A 15,038-nucleotide genomic window follows, 5' to 3' on the forward strand; every position below is an offset into this window, starting at 1 on the left:
TTAGGTCGGGAGAAGTATGAGTGTAGAGAGAAACACCAGGGACTTCAGTGGTATCTGGTCCCATTCCAGATATGCTCAGGTTACTCCAGCCTCCAGCTGCTGCTCCAGAGGGGTAGATGGATTGTCTATATTTCTGTGTCTTCCCTTGTGTTGCAGACGGCTTGGATGTCTTAAGACATCTAGAAATCACTACCCGCCTACATTTAGACACCTGAAGCATTCCCTACAAATCTGATTCCTCCAACTCTGCTTACTGTTAGCCAGGCAACTGTTCCTTTTCCCCAGCAGAAAACCCTCCATGCCAGCTAAAAATCTCTTCAGCTCCCAAGCTTTTAAGCACTCATACCCTGGCTCATTTTCCACTTAGGTATTCTGTTATTTATCTTTTTACTTGTGCACAACAGTGTAAGTGTGTTTCATTTTGCTAGTGTTTTCCACTCACATGCAGGTGTAGCACATGCATAAGGGGAAGGGATGATTTCAGATCAGACCCCCAGTTTGCACTCCAGAGGAAGTTTTCCAGGGACTTCCCCCAGGTTCACGGCACTGCTCTGTCCTCACTTCTCATCCTCTGCCTGCCAGTCAGAAAGAAATGGTTGCAGTCACTGGCTGAAGTGGAGGTCTGTGGGGCTCGCTACGTTAGAGTTAAGTGTATCACTGTGTTTGGGGAAAAAAAGACACAGAGAAAGAGCTTAGACATAGATTTGCAAGTGTGTGCTTTTTTCCGAGTCAGAGAAGAGAAATGTAACTGTGTCTCTTTTTTTTTTTTTCCTCATTCCCTGTAAAAAGCTGTTTTTCTCATTTTTATTTGCGGTTGAAAGAAGTGGGTTGGGTATATCTAATAATCTCATGGTCCTTCTTCATAAGCGTCATTACTTTTCCCATGTCATTACTTCAGCCAGGCTATGTTACCTCCATGCATGTTATAGCTCTTCCAGAACTGCCATTGGTAGCCAGATGTTTATTGCGAGGGCACCAGTAAACACCACTTTGGAGGTACACTTATTCCTTCTCCTGCAATCACCAAAACCTAGATTTTTCATAATTTAATACTCATTTCACTTCTTTGTTTAAATTGCATGTGTTCTTGGAGTATTGCATTCACCCAACACTTGCCCAATAGTTTTGACGTTGTGTGAAAGTGTTTGGTGGCTCTGTATTAGCTTTTGGGCCAAATGAAACTTCAGCTCACATGACCCAGTATAGTTTGATGGGCCCTGGTTCTTCCCCTGGTTGGAAGTGGTTCAGCTCTAATCCAAGCAGTAGAATGGAGGTACTTTGTTCTGGTTGAGGATTTGGTCCATACCGTGTCAGAGCTCAATTAGGTTCCTCGGGGCAATCTGTAGTATTCATCTACCGGTATAATAATTATAGAATTATTCTGTGATTCTATAAGGGCAACTATATGTAGCAAATTAATATGTCTGTATGTTTGTACATGCGTAAAATAGCAACTAAATGCCACAGGAACACGAAGGCTCAGTGATATCTGGAACAGTGGTTCTGACAGTGTTTGTTGTTTGCTCATAGCTGCTGTTATGGAAATGTATTTGTTCTTCCTGCTGTGTAGTTTTTTTTTGGTTTGGGTTTGTTTTTTTGTTGTTTTGGGTTTTTTTTTCAGACTTGTTTTTAGCACTTGCGTCTTGGACAAATTAGTCATCTTTTCCCTTAAAAAAAAAAAAAAGTTCTACTATAGTGCGACTTCCGACAAGTTTATTTTTGTGCCTTCTCAGCCCATTTATTCCATCTGTCTTCACCTCACCTCACTTCTGATGTCTTCTGTTATCTGGGCTTTCTTCCAAACATACTAACTGGCAGCTACAAAAAAAGGAAACCTTTGAAATGCAGAACTAAAGAAGTCATTCAGGCTGCAAACTGATAATTCATACACTTTATATCCTGTTCTGTATTTTTCTTTGTGTTGAACTGAAAGGCCAAGCAAAACATGGTTGTCAGTTTTATTTTTTTATTTTCTTTCTGTTAATTTTTTTTATTAACATTGCCTTTTTCCTGTAAAGAAAAAGACAAAAAACCAAAAGAAGAAACCAAACCCCATGACACCAAGATCAGGGAGTGGATTCTGAGGATATCCTTACCTTTTTGCTTACCTAGCACTTGGATAGTAAAGGCAAAAAGAGAAAATACTAACAGGTTGCTCAGCTCTGCTCAGAAATCTGTACGTCTTGTAGCCATTCCCGAGACAGCAACTTCTGCAGAGGATATGAGTTCAGAGTGCCTGGCTCTGCCACCTGCTCTTTCTCACTGCAGCCTGGCTTTTGCACGTTGTCTTCAAAGAAGGTTGAACCTGCCTCTCAGCGGAATGGGTGGCTGCCTGTTCTATCAACTCCATCCTCTTTGGAGCCATGGTATAGATCTAAGATGGATACTAACCAAAGCCTGGCTCCAGCAAGCTAGTTCTAGGTTAGCTTTTCTAACGCCTTCTGCCAAAACCAAATATATTACCTCAAGCCTCATCATCCCAAAGGAAGAAGGTAGGCTTCTTGTCTCCATCCTCTTGGTGCGCTCTCTGCCAAATTCGGGAAAATCCGTAGCTCCAGGTGCATGCAGGCATGTAGCAGCACCAGTGTCGACAGTGCATTGTGGCCAGGTGAGCCCTCTTCCATATCAGCAGGGCTTGTGGTCATGCGCTTCAGAATCAGGGTCACGGTGATCACCAGGCTGCTGTGAATGCACAGCTGAAGCACAGCAACAGCAAAAGGAGCAGAAAAAAATGACACGAAGAAGCATCAAAGAGATGCTTCTTCCACCTACAAAGAAGCACTGTTCTTTCATCTTGATTAAAGATCCTGCTCAGGGTAATCTGGGAGTTTACCATCTCCTGAAAGAATTTCTGTAATCTGGGCTGACACCAAAAGGAAGCGAGCATCCACACGCAGGGCCTCACTCCTCAGCTGCTTCCCAAGTCAGCTCTGTTTTCTACTACCTCCCAGTTCATATCCATGGCAAGAGCTCGGGTTTAGTCTGTGAAGTGTTAGTGAATCATTTGTCAGCTACATCAGGACTTTCCTATCTACTTTTGATCCTCTGAGACTACTCTGTATGTACAGGGCAGCGTTAACTAGACACAGCCAAAGACTCAGCTTGTAGCTGCAAGACAGGAAGCATCCCTAGCTGGAAGTTTAGGTTTGGGATCGCTTGCCCGCAGGGACAAGACCAAAATGTTCAGTTGAGAGGTTAAAACCTGCAGAACGGCAAGATGCTCCCTGTGCACCCTAAAATCTTGCGAATTGAATTCTACCAACCCTTCACTTCCTTTGATCTCTGGTAGAAAATTCCCTGGTTTATTCCTTGCACAAAGGAGAAAAGTGCTCCGTTTATGATAAGCAGAGGTTTATTGACAGGGCTGGGCTTAAGGTGTGCTTCCGTCAGAATGCAAATCATTGGGAACAGCCTGAGCTCCTTTCCCTTATTACCTCTCCTCACATTTTTCCTGCCTCGACGTCTTCTCTGTGGGTGTGCTAGCCAATATAAGCTTAGTTTTTTTCCTCTGCATTTGGCACACGGTTCCTTCTCCTTTTTCTCAAACAGCTTCAGCCCCTAACTCGCTCGTCTCCCGCCTGTCATCTGCTACTATTATCCAGTTGTACACGTAGCACAGCTTAATCATAGTAATATATTATGCCTGCGTGTGTGTTTTCCCCCTCCTCCGGGTATTTACAAGATATCTGTGAGTTGAAGAGCAGTCTGGAAGACTGAAAATTGTTGGTGGACCACACAAAAGAATTTGACAGAAAGAAGACATCTTTCTTTTATCCAGCTGGCAGTTTATGATCTCTCAAAACAAAGTTTATTGCCAATTTATTGATAATAGAAGAAACTGTGGGGTTCTAAGATACATTAAAAGTTAAAAATTGTTAGGTCCAAGTATTAGATAACAAGTGTCTGATCATAAACTGAGTGACAGAAGTATAGAAGTTGAGCATTGAGTAACTGGAAGTCACTTTGTTCTTCAGCCAGTCTAGTGTGGATCAGCTCTGAAAAACCTAAAGGAAAGCTTTAAAAAACCTCCACTATACTCTTCTCTTGTTAATGTATTTTTTATCAAGCGGAATCATAAAATGGCAAATATTAATTTATATTTCAGTAATTAGTAAAATTATTTCTATAAATCTTTTGAACCACATAGAAGTGTCCGAAGATGTTGCATACAGAACTATAAAGCCAGAGGTTTAAATTAATGTCTTTCCCTCTTAGTAGTATTAGTATAATAATATTTTTGGACTTTGAAAAATTTATTGTATTGGTCCACTCTTCAGAGCACCATATTCTGGATATTCTAAACAGTTCACAGTTCCATAAACAGAATGTTCAGGAAGATTTTGAGATTTAAGTCCTTTTGGCCCCAGAGGACAAAAGGGTATAAGCAGGAACTTGTGTTCCAGATTACCAGCTTTGCTCCTGCATTTTGAACTAGATTTCACAGGCACTTAAATCTTGTTGTTAATGTTTTGCTTCCTCCTACACACCTTCTCTGGAGCAAGTCCTAAAGCACCTTTAAACGGTGGAGGAGGTTCAGCTCCTCTTTCCAACCTGTGTGGGAAACTCCATATGTTTCCATAGATAGATGAGTTGCAACCCCTTCCTTCTCCGAGAAGACTTGATCTCTGGGTAGTGTTATCTGAGCATGAAATATTTGAGCATGGTGCAGAGGCCACCACGTCTTCCCTTTGAAACACAAAGGGGAGGAAAGGTTATCCCTGAATTTCTAGTTAGGTCACTTGTTCAGGATGGGGGAGACCTGAGTGCAGACCTCAGCTCTTGTTTTGCTAGGTGGAAAAAACTGTGATTCGTGGGATAACCAGAGATATGCTTCATGAGTGGGGAAAATACACCACTTCTTGCTTTCTTTGTTTCCCTTTGCATGCTTAGTTGGTTTCCTGCTCAGCCTTTTGCATTTCATAGGTCTGTTTGGAAGTTTATATGCAGCGTGTGTTGTATGTGGAAAGAAGAGTGTCCACCTGAAAGCTGTGGGGACCAGGTGCCTAAATTCTGGTGTGAATCTCAACACTTTGCACTCATGATGTGAACCACAGCCTCAACCTCTAAAATGAAAAATTAGTAGGCGTTTTGTGATTATAGCGTAAACCGCCAACATGGTTAGGCAAGATAAGCATATACAGTTTTGAATATTAAATCCCAGCGCGCAAAAGGAACAGCTTTTGTGAAATTAGTCGCTTTCCCTGATCCAAGTTCCCTCGTTAGACTGTTCCCTCTGCCATAAAAACCTTTGCTTTTCATGCCAACGAATGAGATTAATCTTCTAAAACCTTTAGCATACTACCTGCAACATTACAACATTAAAAACAAATAAATAAACGTACCACGTAGTTCCCTGGTTTCAAACATCGCAGATTCAGGGTTCACTAAGAAGTCATCTCTCTTTTTCCTTTAAAAGAAGACAACCATATAGAATAATAGAGTTCTCTGTCTAGCATACAAGCCCATCTGGAAAGAATTTAGTCTGCAATAATTGTGGGCATTTGATTTAGCTTTAAATCCCTGTAGGTAATTCAAACGTAAATTTATTGGGGTGAGTTTATCCCCAAACCGCCATTGGATCCAATGTTTTAGAGATGAATTTGGCCCACTGCTCTAAAACTAGAGCCTGCATTGTTTCTGTTGCATCAGGATATTATTACATGCTGTAATGTCTGTCATTATAAGCAGACCTTTATTAGAAATAAAGTCAATAGAGACAATACAGACGATCACCTGAATCACATTTATTTTCAGACATTTAAAGATTAGTAATTCTTTGGTTATGCATATGTTTATAGACTGGTATCTAAATCACTTAGACAACAGTGGTCTAATTCATTACTTTGTTATTCTGTCCTCATCTGAGATAGTCTTTTTTGGTTAAGTAAAATTTCTGTCCTCATCTGAGATAGTCTTTTTTGGTTAAGTAAAATTCTTTGCATTTCACATTCTGCTTCAGAAAAAAAAAGTTTCAAGAGGCATTCAGCACATAATGTAAACAATGCCATCTGTCTTTTTCTTTGTAAAATCTTCTTTGAGATAGCCCCGATATGCCTACTGTTTTCAATCACTTAAAAGGCAGTAATTCAATTATATCATCCTCTATGTAGGAACTGCCATTGCTTTCAGTCCACTTCCAATCCTGACACAAGTAAATCACTTTGATAAGATCCCCTTTTTATTTATTTTTTTTCTGAGGAGACTAGCATAAGTAATGATGCCAGTGATAGACCAAGGACAAAATGACCATAATGGGCTTTCTGTAGCAAAGGAAAACATGTGCCATTGTGATTTATCGTGTTACTTGGAAAATGTTTTTCCTTGGAATTTCTGCAACAGCCACGCTCTCCAAGTGAAGGGCATTAGCAAATATGAATGGCCAAATGGTAAATTCAGACAAAACTTTCACCCAGCAGCAGATTTAAACAGCTATCACTACCTACATTTCTTAAATGGGAACAGAAGGTCAAAGCCATTTTGGAAATGTGCCTAGGTCGCATTCATCTTTGGTATAATGCCACCTACTTACATGGAAACGCGCTGGGAATGTGTAAGGTTGGATCTTCCTTACAAACTGCTATGGCTTATCGTGCAGATATGCCTTCCTTCTATTTAAAAATTGTTTGGGTGGCTTCAGTGCTTTGTGCCACCAGTGAGGCAGGGGCCTGGCAGACACGTCTAACCTCCCAGAATAGACGTGGCACGAGATCAGTAGTATCTGTAGACTTCCTGCTACAAACCGGCTTCATCCCTGATGCTGAGAAAGCATAGTTAGAGCTGAGCTGTCTCTGGACAGATCTATCTCTTGCCCCCGATTTCAGAAAAATGGGAAAGCGCCAGATGAGGTGGTCACGTGTGATGTGAAAGCTTGCTTGAAAGGAGCTGGACCACAGATGTCTCTTTGAACCCAGACTGATGACTCAGTACACATAACCCTGCCCAGAGAAGCTGTGGAAGCTCCAACCCTGGAGGTGTTTAAGGCCAGGCTGGATGGGGCTTTGAGCAACCAGGTCTAGTGGGAGGGGTCCCAGCCTATGGCAGGGGAGTTGGAACTCGATGATCTTCAAGGTCCCTTCCAACCTAAACCATTCTATGATTCTATGAACCTCAGAGCTTGTGTTTTCAAATTTGTGAAGAGTGCTGGTCTTATATTCCCTGTCTGGTACCTCATCCAGGAAACATAGTGGGAAGTTCACTCTACTTTGCTGAAGAAGCAGTACCACGCAGGTAAGAGGTGATCAGCGATGTTAAAACACCGCATGCCAAGTTCAGCATTTTCAGGGACATGCTATGAGGTAACCCTTTTGTTAAGTAATTTTGGAGAGTCCGTGTCAGAAAGCTGTGATCTGGACACAGGAAAAAGCAGCACGTTCACTGTATTTAACCTAATGAATTAGGAGGCTGTTTAGGATGTATTGATACAGTGGGTTGCTTCCTTTCACAGAGAAAGCGTGGAGAGCCTTATCCAAAAGCATTCCTATGCCCGATCCCCCATTCGAACCTATGGAGGAGAAGATGATCTTGGAGATGACAGCCAGGCAACACAAAGTAGAGGTAGGAAAGTGTGCTCATGAGGTAAACTGTGGTCACCTAGTTACGCTTGAGAAAAGGAGACCCACAGTCAGTACTGTGGTACTCTGAAGCATTTCTCTGGTGTGTCTTTCTGTCATGAAGTCCTATAACGAAGAAGAGTACTTATTACCTTATGGCTCTTCTGGACATCTGGTATACCCATGGCACTGGTGTGGGTGGCTAGTTCAGGAGGCAGCTCTAGACATGCCCATACAGCCTTTGCCAGCAGAAGAGAACTATATCTGCTTCCTCTTCAAGATTGTTGAAGAACAGGCAACTTCATTACTGTGGTGCTGAGAACAAGCTAACGCTCCCCATCCCTTCACAGACTTACTAGCTGGGGCTCAGCACCATTTGTAAAGTACCATATAGATGTGCCATTTGCTGCCCCTCCAGCCTTCTGTGAACAGAGGACTTGGTTCTGACCATCCTCAACCAGCTTGTGGTTAACCTGCTTTGCCTCTACAGGAAGAAAAGTCCATAGCTCCCTGGAAAACTGATGTTTAATTGTAATCTCTTGGTCTCTTAAAAGGTGCTTTTCCTCCTGAGGCAATTCACCTCAAATGCTTTATCAAATGGTTTGTCTACTTTAGCAGTCACAAAAGTAGTAGCAAGGCAGAATTGTTCTTCGTGGGGATACTCACTGGACAAATTGCATCTGTCATAACTGCCACTGGAAATAGATCTCAAACCCGTCCTGGGGGATCACTGACTGGCATAAACTTGTGTTGCGTTATACTTTGCATGTTGACTTTGTGACCTGCCTGATATGGAACAGCCACTTGAGGTAAAGCAGTTCTATCTGCCTTCCGACGGGCAGTGCCCTTGTCTTGTCCTCTAACTTCATACAGTGTTGCTAAGATAAGAGCATTATTTCTGGTCATAAGCTCTTTGGACTTGTGCAGGGAAAACACGCTTATTTTTAACCACGAGTTGCTCTTCAACAAAATGTGATTAGGTGGGCTTGTTCATACACGTCTATTCTAAGAGCAGTTCCTTAGATTGCGGAGTTTCTGGAGCAACTCCTCAGCTGGTACAATGCCATCCTTTCACATACTTCTGGGGGATTACCTTGCTTCACGTCAGCTTAGAGCCTAGGCCAGTTATTGTTGAAAACTTAAATTTTCCCTTGCCAGAAGTGCTCAGAGCAAGGCACCTTCTCTCCAAGAATTAAATTTCTCCCTGGTATGACGTCTTCCTTTGGGAGTGACAAAGCAAACAAGGTGAGCCTCAGCACAAGAGCTAGCCATTAAAGACTTTCATTTCTGAAGAGAATCCCTAGGAAGGTATCATAGGATGAAAGAATAGTTTATTACAATTAATTTTATGTATAATATATACAGGGTACAGTTCCGCATTTGCTCTCAATATGGCAAATGAGTAAGTGAGGAAGACGATGAGTTGTGGCAACCAACTTTTTCCTAATCTGGGAGCCATATGCTAGTATAGGACGTGATTGTTCTGGGCAACCAGAGGCATGCACAGGGGGGTAAAATATACAGCTCTTGCGGATGAGTAATTGGTACTGCCTTCACTCTCTGTTTAGGTCTGGTGTCCTCAAATAAGGAAAATTTGTTCAAGATATGAGGAGAGAAATAATGATCTTATTGAAATTCCACAGACGTTTTGATTTTTTTCTGATGCATTTTAAAACTACCTTCCATGCAAAATCACATCCTTCCATATATAAAAGAGTTGACAGCCAAATACATACATGTTTCTGGGTAGTGTGTGTTATAATCTCTCTGAGGCCTCAACTGCCTCAGAATTACTAGAGCACATTTCCTTGGTGCTGGCAAATGTGGTGTGCGAGACTTTTCAGAGTTGCAATTAGACACCATTGCTGTTGGAGGAGGAAAGGGAGCTCACGAAGGTTTCCTTATAAGAATCATAGAATGGTTTGGGTTGGAAGGGACCTTTAAAGGTCATCTAATCTAACCTCCCCTTCAATGAGCAGGGACATCTTCCACTAGATCAGGTTGCTCAGGGCCCCATCCAGCCTGGCCTTGAACACTTCCAGGGATGGGGCATCCACAGCTTCTCTGGGCAACCTGTTCTAGTGTTTCACCACCCTCATTGTAAAAAATTTCTTCCTTATATCTACTCTAAATCTTTCCTCTTTTACTTTAAAGCCATTAACCCTTGTCCTATCACAACAGGCCCTGCTAAAAAGTTTGTCCCCATCTTTCCTGTAGGATCCCTTTAATTACTGGAAGGCTGCCACAAGGTCTCCCTGTAGACTTCCCTTCTCCAGGCTGAACAACTCCAACTCTCTCAGCCTGTTCTCATAGGAGAAGTGCTCCATCCCTCTGATCATTTCACGATCGTTCGTGTGAAGGAATCATATACTTTATTCCATGTAGAACAAAGAAAGCCTATCACTGCTATTTATTTTTAATTACTTCCACACCCAACCAGAGCATTCTCAACTCGGCCAGTTTCAGCCATCTAAAGATGGTAGCAGCTAGCCTTTGGTAGTGTATTTATCACAAGAGGTCTATTTCCAGAGGAATTAACAGATATGAAATACATAAATCCAATGAAAACTCTTTAATGCATACTGTCTGGGTTCCTGTGCTCCAGCATGTGCATGCAGGATTCATAGTAGCCACCTGGAACAGAGCCAAATGTAAACCTTGCAGGCAAATCCAGATTCACATCCCGCTTTCCCTGTAGTGCAATAATGCTCAAATATCCCCTGATTTGTAAAGGGTTTTGCTCCAGTCTGCGAGCATGGTGTTATCCTTATAGTTTGGCTCCGGATCCTAACTTCCCAGCAGTTGGGATTTTGTTCAGTGGTGGGGCCAGGATTTGGTTCAAGTCCGTTTCTACTGCTGAATCAACACAATTTCTCTTTATTGTTACTGGACTGTTTCACTTGTTTCATTAAGCAGAGGAGGAACTAATCAAGAGTAGCTCTCTTTCTGTTTTAAGAATATATCCCTAAAGAGATATATGATTTTTTAAAAATAACTATTTGCATTTTTTCTCCCTGTTGTCATTTGCTTATAGTTTTGATTTGAGTGTGTGGCTACGATTGGTTAGTATACATAATTCCAATAAGTTTACCTTGATAGATAGATGTCTTCATATTTTTTCTCTCCACAATGTGGATGAACCTATCTTCCAGAATCAGATTTATGAAACTAATACCTGTTGTAAATTTTTTTTGTCTCAGAATGTTTTGCAATACTGGTTTGAAATGATATTTCGTCAAATATTCTTGCCAGTAAGTTCTTGCTTAAAGTAAGAAATGTTTTCTCAATGGATGAAGTTGGACAAGAAAGAAAATACAGAAGGAACATGAGTTGAATTATTGTTTGAATAGGAATAAAAATTAAGAGTTTATTTATAAGTTTTTATTGTATTCCCCATTTCTAGAAATCAGACATCTGATGATGACCAGATGCATAGAGGAACTGCAGAGGTGAAGGGCAACATCGTCACCAATTATTTGAAAATGACCACATATAATTATCCCAAAAAATTCATTGTTTCCAAAAAGCTTTACTGTCAAAATAAAATAATTAGTTCCAACTTAAAGAAACCATTTTTCCTTTTTCTTTAATGATTCTGCAGTCTGTCTTCAGAGAAAAAGTGTTTTAAAGAGGTGGAAGATTTGTGAAAGTAATTTTTGGAACTTTCCAGATTAAAAAAATACCAAAGAAACCACTTCCATTTGATCTAAAGTAGATAATTACCCTGAGAGCAAGTTTTTAATATTTTTGTGCTTTGCACTTAAAGCCCCACATTTCTTACTATGATTCATCGTTAGTGTTGTTTCTTAGAGCACTGTACACAGTCGGAAAAATAAGAAATGTTTTGACAGTTTAGAATTTTTTGTTCTATATTTTGGAAAGAGTCAGATTGAGTGAAAGATGCAGTGTTGACAAGATTTACTGGGGTAAAAAAAAAAAAAAAAGGAAAACCTGTAGTGCACATCACATTTTTCTGCATTTTTGCCAGACTGAAATTTTAGAAAAAAATAACCAGTTCTACTGTTACCAGCATGTCTTCAAAACAGGGATGTAATGCAGTGAGATTCCACATCAGAGTAGACACTTCAGAGTTTAGTGGCAGCATTACAAGGTTCTTCAGTGTTTAATGGCAAAAATGTCCAATGTGCAAAGCTGATTTTACTGTTCAAGCCGCTGCAAACAGCTTCTTAAAATGGAAATTTGTCTAAGATGTAGTGACAAAGGACAGCAACTGACAAAGAATAGTATAAAGAAAGATATAAGGAGAGAGAAGGATTTGGGACGCATTTCCAATGACAACTTGTCATTAAAATCAGCCTTGCTGTGAAAGACTCTTTTTCTCCCTTTTTGCTGATTTCCCAGCTTTGTGTGTTGCAGTGCAAACGTCAGGCATTCTTTCTCTTTGCTTGCAGGGTCAGCCTTTACAACGTCTGATAACCTGTCCCTCAGTTCCTGGGTATCCTCCTCAACCAGTTTTCCTGGATTTCAGCATCCCCAGTCTTTGAGTGCCCTGGGTACCAGCACTGCGTCCATAGCTACACCCATTCCTCATCCAATCCAAGGATCCCTGCCTCCGTACAGCCGCCTGGGAATGCCTCTTACACCCTCTGCTATAGCCAGCTCCATGCAAGGTAGTGGCCCCACTTTCCCTTCCTTCCACATGCCTAGGTACCACCATTATTTTCAGCAGGGTCCTTACGCAGCTATCCAGGGACTGCGTCACTCCTCCGCAGTGATGACGCCATTTGTATGAGTGATGTAAGACGAGAGAAGCACGAGATTTTAACTGTGCAAGTTTGGTATGAAAAAATACAAGGGACCTTCCTGAAAGGCCGGTGGCAGGAGTGTGGAACTCATAACAAACCAGCTAAGAAAATGCGTTACGGATATAGATTCCTCCGTGGAGGGATGAGAAGAAGCAAGCGTGCAGCTTGGAGCTGCTCACAGATCTATGTGAAACACAGCTGAAATGGACCCCAAAGTTCCCAGGATTTTTTGGTCACGTGCAGCTTGTTCCAAAGGTGCATTATACCTAGCGGAAAGAGATTATGTTTGTGCAGCAGTGTACAAATTAATTGTGTATACGTCTTTTTTCATATGCTAGAAGAATTCTGAAAAAGGCAATACTCTTACTCATCTTCATCTCTTCTTGTGACTGATGAGCATCTAAACAGAAAAATGTATTGCTATAACTTTGAGCATGTTTTAGGCTATCTCAGCACACACGTGCTGGGAACGGGACAAAGTGGAGAAGGCCACTGTCCTTTTTAAAAAACTGGCTTATATTCACCAAAAGCAGTATTTCTTAGTTGCTACTATAATCCCAAAGAGAAAATTATTAACAAGTCTTTCTTTCTTTGTTTGTTTCTTTCACAAAACACTTATCAGTTCCAAGAAAGAACTGTGTTACAGGACTGTAGCAGTAATGATGTATTCTGTCCTTCAGTCTAAAAAGAAGTTTGTCCTATATCCTAGGAGGAGCAATTTAACTATCTGTTAAGGCATGATGAAGGAAAACATTGATTTGGGAAAATCTGTAACTTAAACTTAGAAACCTAAGATATCAAATCTTTAAATCAATGCTTGTTTGCTGCTGCGCTCGCCACTGAAGACCTGTTTCTATCCGCAAATGTGTACCAAGTTAACCAAATTTCAGGCTAGATCAGTCTGTAGACTCTCTGGATGAAACTATAATCGATGGACCGGTATAAGATGAGTGGCATTGGAGTATCTTTCTACTTGTTCTGATTTTCTTGGGTTTGGTCATGGCTAGTCATGGCATTATACAAGCTCTTTGGCCAGGAAAATGAGGGTTGTACTGCCTCTTTCCATGTCTCAGTAGAATGGTGGAGTTTCCTTGGGAAAATATTGGTGCAGAACATCACACATAATTTTTTTTTTTTTTAATTCATTTCTGCCTTTTTTCAGTTAGTAATTAGGGTTCTCATTCGAAGTATTGTCCACCTTTTCTAGTATGTTAAGTCTGATGCAACAGAGAAACAGTAGAGGTATAAGAAAAATTGACCTCTCTGTAGAGAACTAGCATGAATCCTTTGCACTGCTGAAAAGAGTACCAGTGTGATGCTGCTTTTCTGCATGGCAGGAGCTGGGATTTCACTGTAAATAAGAAGCCAACACAGAGTTTCTGTATAGAGTTGCATCCAAGTTATAGATGATAACGCATCTACTGACAAAAAAGAACTAGCAATCCAATCTCATATATTAAAGATCTGCGTAGAACTGGAACACAGAGTGGAAAACAGACTTTTTCGGCACTATTCTCCTCTACTTTTGACCAGTGTATATTGGTATCATGTGGTAAGAAGTGAAGTGCAGTACACTGAGTCACCTACCTCCCATCTCTGTGAAGTGCAAGGCAAGTCACGCACCTTTTTTTGTCCCGTTGCCTCGTCTTACATGCCCCATCACACAAAGCAATGACAGGCTTTTCCTTGTTTCTACTGTAGGCCAGTACTTGCATCCCACAGTTAATGGTCATCTTTATGTTTTTCCCAGTAGATGAATTTAAAATCTTGACAAATTGGCCATTTCAATCACCTCAGCTATCTGCAGTATCATCCTAATTTCCCTTGACTCACTGTCGGACCTGCTGATAAAAAATGACCTGAGGCAACTTGCAACTTCTGTGCTCTGTACGTGAATGAAAATGAACTTTTATTTACAGTTTCTCATTTCAGAGCTACTACAAGGAGTTCCATAAATGCATATAACAGGCCAAGCTCTGTAGTATTTAAATCACTTAGTATCAGACACTGAATTTGGCTTGATGCATCCAAATATTAGATTTTGTTCCAGGCTATCAGGTTCACCAGGAAAGTGCATGTTGCAAGGTTGTGTCTACTTACAACCCATTTTGATATAAACCCCCTGTTTTTCAGGAAATTAGTTGATGCTGGCCCCACAACAACATAACTCTTCAAGTACATATATGATTCCACAGAAATGAGAATTTCAGAGGAGATTTGGAAGAAGACATTAAATCCTCTCCTTCAGTTGCTTGACTGAAGGCCCTATGATGACACACACCAAAGCCTGTGGGGAAATTATCTCTTTTATGTTTCCTTCTGCAGCTCCATTAATTTTTCTGGAGCTGCAGGGGATATGGTTAGGTTCAGAATTCAAGACAGTAGCTTTAATGCTGATACTTCCATCAGGAAAGGGTCAAGTAAATAGGCAGCTTTTACACAACTCCAGAAATAAGTTTGGATCAGGTAGGCTGATTGAGGCATGCTTTACAAGTCACATAAAACTTGCTTGTACATTTACCTGTCCTTCCTTTGTGAAGCAAGTTCAGAGAACTAAACCTTACAGCTTTTTTAGCTGTTCTGAAAACACCAATATTTGGCATGCAGAAATGCACCTGGTACTCTTTCAGAGAAAATTCTCCAGGCTCTTCTGGGAGAATGAAACTGGATTTTGACAACATCATTTACAAAGATATTAAATGAAAGAAAAGTGCTTTTCACT

General features: G+C 41.0%; 1 protein-coding gene across 1 annotated transcript in view; it reads left to right on the forward strand.

The window, feature by feature from the left end:
• Window positions 1–12,303, forward strand: part of TBX20 (T-box 20) — a 33,368-nt gene extending 21,065 nt beyond the window's left edge. The window contains exons 6-7 of the mRNA XM_009880080.1: window positions 7,445–7,554; window positions 11,963–12,303. Of these exons, the coding sequence (XP_009878382.1) occupies window positions 7,445–7,554; window positions 11,963–12,303 (451 nt within the window). The remainder of the gene's footprint in view (window positions 1–7,444; window positions 7,555–11,962) is intronic.
• Window positions 12,304–15,038: the final 2,735 nt, after the last annotated feature.

Source organism: Charadrius vociferus, unplaced genomic scaffold (genome assembly GCF_000708025.1).
Source record: "Charadrius vociferus isolate BGI_N301 unplaced genomic scaffold, ASM70802v2 scaffold760, whole genome shotgun sequence".
Taxonomy (NCBI): Eukaryota; Metazoa; Chordata; class Aves; order Charadriiformes; family Charadriidae; genus Charadrius; species Charadrius vociferus.